Raw genomic sequence first — 5,742 nt, 5'->3', positions numbered from 1 at the left:
CTGCTCCTCCCTGGAAGTGTTCAAGGCCAGGCTGGATGAGGCTTTGAGCAACCTGCTCTAGTGGAAGGTGTCCCTGCTGATGGCAGGGGGGTTGGGACTGGTTGATCTTTAAGGTCCCTTCCAACCCAAACCATTCTATGATTCATTCTATGATTCTATGATACGTTTCTCCTGAAGATCAGACTATCTAGGAGGTGACCTTTCCGATAGGAATTTGAGCCAGGCTTAAGGAAACCTGTATGAGAAGGTTCAGGAATAGGGAAGTGAAGGTACAGCAGCGCAGTCCCTGCAGTGTGTTGGAATGAAGCTCCATCAATTCTGCGTGGGATCTGGGATCAGAAGATTTCTGACAGTTGGAGAAACGAGTTTCTGGAGTGGACAGAAGAGGGAAGAAGTCTTAAAACCTTAGAGCAGTGTTTATTCAGCTTCTGGAAAGGACTCTGTGTATGAATTCTGATAGCAGAGCACTGGAACAAGTAATCCATCAGGTCCTTCCTGGTGTCTTTTTTGTTGTTTTTCTGTGTCAAATCCACACTGGAATGGGTCCACACTTGTTCACTGAGCAAGTGAGAACCTGTGTTCAAGTCAGGATTGTTTCTGGCCCTGATTTACAGACAGAACCAATGAAGTATATAGATTAAACAGAGCAATAAAGATAAAAGACCAGATGAAAACTGCCAGTGGTGTCTTAAATACATTTGAAACAGTGTCAGGTGGATTCCTGAACCCAAACAAGTTTAAACTCTTATTTATATGGCAGCTGTGGGCAGTAAGACAACTAACCTATATATTTAAAAACAAAAGTGTGGCTGACAGTTACTCAGATGAGTGGGAACACTCAGCTGCCTGACCTGCAAGAGCGTACGGAGGTGATGACCTTGCAGGAGAGTTCATCGGGGTGCTGTTCGTGTTTTGTTACTGTTTTTTCCCCCATTCATTGACCTTCCAGGGTTGTAAATCCAGATGAGGTTCTGTTTTGCCTCAGTGTAGTCTTGTTAGTGAAAGGTTGTCTTAGGCTCTTGAGAATGACCTGAGAGAGCTGTTAATAGTTGTTACATCAGGGTGTTAAATAATGTAGGGGATCACAACATGATGACAACATTTCCATGTTGCTAGACTTGACTAACCCAGGACACCCTGTTATTTAATTTTCTATACATCTACATAGCTTTTTCCCCCCCCCTCTCTACTTTGAAACCTCAGAAAAAAATTTAGATTAGATTCTGAAGAGAGCATTTCCAGCGAGGCAGATCAACAAGGTGCTTAAAGCAAGTGGTGTGAATATCTCCTTTGGTCCCAGCTCTAAAGCAGATGGTGAGTTATCTGTTAATTTTAAGAGGACTATTTGCATACACTGCAGCTAAGCTGGAAAAATGTGAGCAGAAGTGTTCAGGACCTCCAGCTGTTTTCAGGCTCTTTGGAGGTGGACATCTCTGCACGGACCTTTTAGGGCTTTAAACTCCCTTTCCCTTTTTTGATAGTGACTGTAAATGTAGAGCTTTAAGTTAGCTCAGATGTATAGGTTATTTATTGGCTTTTTGGATAACTGCTTACCTTTTTTCAGTGTTTTTGCCTTTTTTATCTACAGCTTTCTTTTACTTAAACTTCCAGTGCATTGTGGAAAGAGCACACAAAGAGAAGCTTCACTACTGAGAGCTAAATTGGCTCATTTTCAGAATGATCTTTCAAGAGCTTTGGGATTCATTAGATACCTATTTAGGCTCTGACAGAGGAGAAATGTTGGAAATAAATCTTACTGTGTTCCAACATGTTGAATAACTTAACAGGATAAAAGGCAGGAGTGAAGCATAACCAAGTGTTGAGTTGGAACTTAAAGGTGAACAAGTGTGAAATAGATGAATGGAGAACATCTGTTGTGAAATCTGAAGTCATTAGTGCGACACAAAGTGCAGACGTGGTTGAAAGGTGACTTGGTGTATATTCACTAAGTTGGGATAAGCTGATTCACAGACGTAAAAGGATTGGGAAATTCTGGAGCCCTAAAGTAAGCATTTCTTGTCATTTGCTTCCTGACGTCTTCTCCAGGAAAGCTGTCAGATCTTTGAACTCTGGCTTGACAGGTAAGCAAAGGAGATCTGCAAACGCAGTGTGATTTTCTGCATTCCTTGCAAGAGCTGGAATGCTGTGTAGCTTTCAGCTAATAAGTTTGAGACACTGATGATGGGGGTAGGAATTATTCTTGCATCAGTACAGATAATACTCAGAGCAGGAATTTTCTGCGGAAACTTGGTGCTGACAAAGCAAAGGAATGTTAGGTTGTTAACAGTGCTCCTGAGTGGGGTGAATAGGAGCAGCTCTGCTGTGAGGACAGGCTGAAAGAGTTGGGGCTGTTCAGCCTGGAGAAGAGAAGGCTCCGGGGAGATCTTATAGCAGCCTCCCAGTACCTGAAGGGGCTACAGGCATGCTGGGGAAGGACTTTTCATAAGGGCAGTTAATGACAGAACAAGGGGAAATGGGTTTAAACTGAAAGAGGGGAGGTTTAGATGAGATATTAGGAAGAAGTTCTTCACTGTGAGGGTGGTCGTGCAGTGGCCCAGGTTGGCCAGAGAAGCTGTGGCTGCTCCTCCCTGGAAGTGTTCTCGGCCAGGCTGGATGAGGCTTTGAGCAACCTGGTCTAGTGGAAGGTGTCCCTGCTGCTGGCAGGGGGGTTGGGACTGGATGAGCTTTAAGGTCCCTTCCAATCCAAACCATTCTGTGATTCTATGATAATACGTTTTCATGTTTTGACTTTATTTCTATTAGTCTTTTAAAAATGAAAGCTAGCCATTTGGAATGCTAACTGTTAAAACAGCATCTTGTCCCAACTGCAGAACAAAACTTACCCTGTGTGGCTGTTTCCACTGCGGCTGTAACTTGAACAGACTCTTGTTTGAGGGAAAAAAAACATCGTGCACTGAATGGAACCTGGCTCTGAAACTGAGTCTGGGAGGATGATCAGAAAATTAATAGCCCCTGTGGAAAGTGTAGAAAATAGCTTTGAGCTTTCCACCAAAATATTTTCATATCATGTTTAGTTTTTGTTATGATGTCATTGACCCAGTGTTGTGTATCTGGTTTTCAAACGTTATCCTTGAGGCAGAAGCTCGGTTGTTACTGTAGGCACATCTGGATTATTAGGTCAGCACATCTGGATTGTTGGGTCAGTGCTTCCTGTTTGAAGATGCTTCAGTAGCTACGTACTTTGCTTCTGATCAGTGTTTTTCATTGCTTCAAAAAATTAATACTTTGAAAAAATATGATGCTGAATGTGAATCCAAATCTTCATTTGCAATTTATTTGTTTGATTTAGATTCGGGGCGCGGACAAAAACAACGTGAGGGAACTTCATATCGCGTATCGTTACGGAGAGCACTACGACAGTGTGAGGAGAATCAATGATGATTCTGAAGCTCCAGCGTATCTTCAGATGGAGGTTGGTTATGACAGGATGACCTGAGTCAGCTCTGGGTGATAAATAAAACAGATGAGTGTTACCAGTTGGTTTCCTTTCTCATTTGCTTTGAGATCAAGAAAAGTTTGGTCCCTGTGTCGTGCTGGGGAGAGAAAAGCCCCTGAGGTCATTGTAACTAGTGCTCCCTGCTCTCTTGGGACAGGCTGGGAAGGGTTTAAATTACTGGGCTGAAAATCAACCCGAATCTGATGCTGTGACCTGAGCTGTAGCTGTCTTGAAGCAACCACATCTAAATGACATAATCACACACCTCGAATGGAAAAACAGAGGGAAGGGAGGGAAGAGCAGGAAATGCAACAGCTGGATACAATTGTCCTCTTCATAACTCACTTTGTTGTGTTAAGGAGTAGGCTGTGCTGTCCTTCTCTGCACACAACTGTATAGCTTGTGGCATTCTGGAGCCCCCAACATAAGAAAGACATGGACCAGTTAGAACAAGTCCAGAGAAGGGCCACCAGGATGATGCGAGGGCTGGAGCAGCTCTGCTGTGAGGACAGGCTGAGAGAGTTGGGGCTGTTCAGCCTGGAGAAGAGAAGGCTCCAGGGAGATCTTATAGCGGCCTCCCAGTACCTGAAGGGGCTACAAGAAAGCTGGGGAGGGACTTTTCATAAGGGCAGTTAATGACAAAACAAGGGGAAATGGGTTTAAGCTGAAAGAGGGGAGGTTTAGATGAGATATTAGGAAGAAGTTCTTCACTGTGAGGGTGGTGAGACCCTGGAACAGGTTGCCCAGAGAAGCTGTGGCTGCTCCTCCCTGGAAGTGTTCTCGGCCAGGCTGGATGAGGCTTTGAGCAACCTGGTCTAGTGGAAGGTGTCCCTGCTGCTGGCAGGGGGGTTGGGACTGGATGATCTTTAAGGTCCCTCCCAACCCAAACCATTCTATGATTCTATGATTATTAAAAAATTAACACCTGACTTGCAAAGCCAGTGATTGTTTATTGGTGTGTATGATCTTGCAGTATACGTGAGCTCGCTCAGTAGCGTATGAAACGGTGTCAGGGATGATGGAAATGACACAATTTCCAAGATGCTTTGACACAAGGTATTTCTGAGACAAGTGTGCCATAATAATTAAATTTTATGGCAATGTCAGATTTTTTTACTGCATATGATGAAATTGCTGCGTGGTTGTGTGATCTGCTGGGCTTTGCCTTTCTTGCAGATGCTTTGTAAAAATGATTCAACTAAGGAGGAGGAAGTGAAGCCACAGAGGGGTGACTCTGAAGATGAGATTGAAGTTGAAATGGAAGGTTCTGTACAAAAAGTGTGTAATGCAACTGGATGTTCGGCAAGTATTGAATAGCCTTTTTGTGCTTAATGTTCAGACCTTCTTAATACATCAAAGCAGCCTTGGGAAAAATTCTCAAAAATACTTATCTTGGACAGTTTCAGTAGCAGAGCCACAAATCAGGATGGTTTTCATCCTAGACTCAACCCTTAAATGCAGATGAAATATGTCCTCTGTGTGGACACCTAGTAATTTTGGAAGGTTTGTCTTGCAATCTCTCAGAAAACACTTCAGAACAATTTCTGTAAAATTTTAAGTCCTTTGAGGATGTCTGTAGTTGAACATCCCAAATGACCAGATACTGTGACTCGTAGCCTGTGCAATTCCTGCAGATGCCTGCTGGCACTGTGCAGATGCACAGAACAGAAGGGGCCAGGAGTGAAACACTTACACTGAGACAGAGTATTGCTTTTTCCTGTTTTTGTCAAGATTTTAAGATGTTCTCCCTCAGCTTTTTCAGAAATGGAATACAGGCTAATGGAAAGGTCAGAAAAGCAGACAGCAGCCCCCCCTTACGTGGTTGTTAAATGAATGTACGTCAGTGATTTGAACTCTCTTCAGTGTTATCTTTCTCTCGTGGACAGGACATTGATTTAGTAAGCCGGATTCGGGAAGTGAAGGACTACAGTATAGAATCTGCAATATTTGCCATCTTTCAAGTGGATGAAATGGAAAGAATCAGTAAGTACATGGAAATTGTCACCTGGTGCTTCAGAAGAACGCTGTGTGACGTTAGCATTCACTGTAAACAAGCAGTTCAACGGGGACAGTAGCAGTTGAAGCTTGCTGTTGCCTGTGCTGCTGTCTCAGCCTTTCTCTGCTCAGGAAGGTTATTAGTGAGAGAAAATTCAATCCAGCTTCTGGAAAAAAAAACCCAGTGTTCCAGAAATTCTGAAAGAAGGAATTGGCTGACAGTGATACAGCTTCTGGGTAGAGTGTGGCTGAGAAAAACCCCTGTTGTTGGTAGGTACTGAGGAGCACCA

At 43.5% G+C, this 5,742-nt stretch overlaps 1 protein-coding gene across 1 annotated transcript in view; it reads left to right on the top strand.

The window, feature by feature from the left end:
* OTUD3 (OTU deubiquitinase 3) overlaps positions 1-5,742 on the top strand; it is an 8,046-nt gene that overhangs the window by 1,613 nt on the left and 691 nt on the right. The window contains exons 3-5 of the mRNA XM_029085360.1: positions 3,311-3,433; positions 4,634-4,759; positions 5,344-5,486. Coding sequence (XP_028941193.1) covers positions 3,311-3,433; positions 4,634-4,759; positions 5,344-5,486 — 392 coding nt within the window. The remainder of the gene's footprint in view (positions 1-3,310; positions 3,434-4,633; positions 4,760-5,343; positions 5,487-5,742) is intronic.

The sequence above is a fragment of the Antrostomus carolinensis genome, unplaced genomic scaffold (assembly GCF_000700745.2).
Source record: "Antrostomus carolinensis isolate BGI_N321 unplaced genomic scaffold, ASM70074v2 scaffold43026, whole genome shotgun sequence".
Taxonomy (NCBI): Eukaryota; Metazoa; Chordata; class Aves; order Caprimulgiformes; family Caprimulgidae; genus Antrostomus; species Antrostomus carolinensis.
Note: the sequence above shows the minus strand (reverse complement) of the source record. Positions and strands in the feature narration are given on the sequence as shown.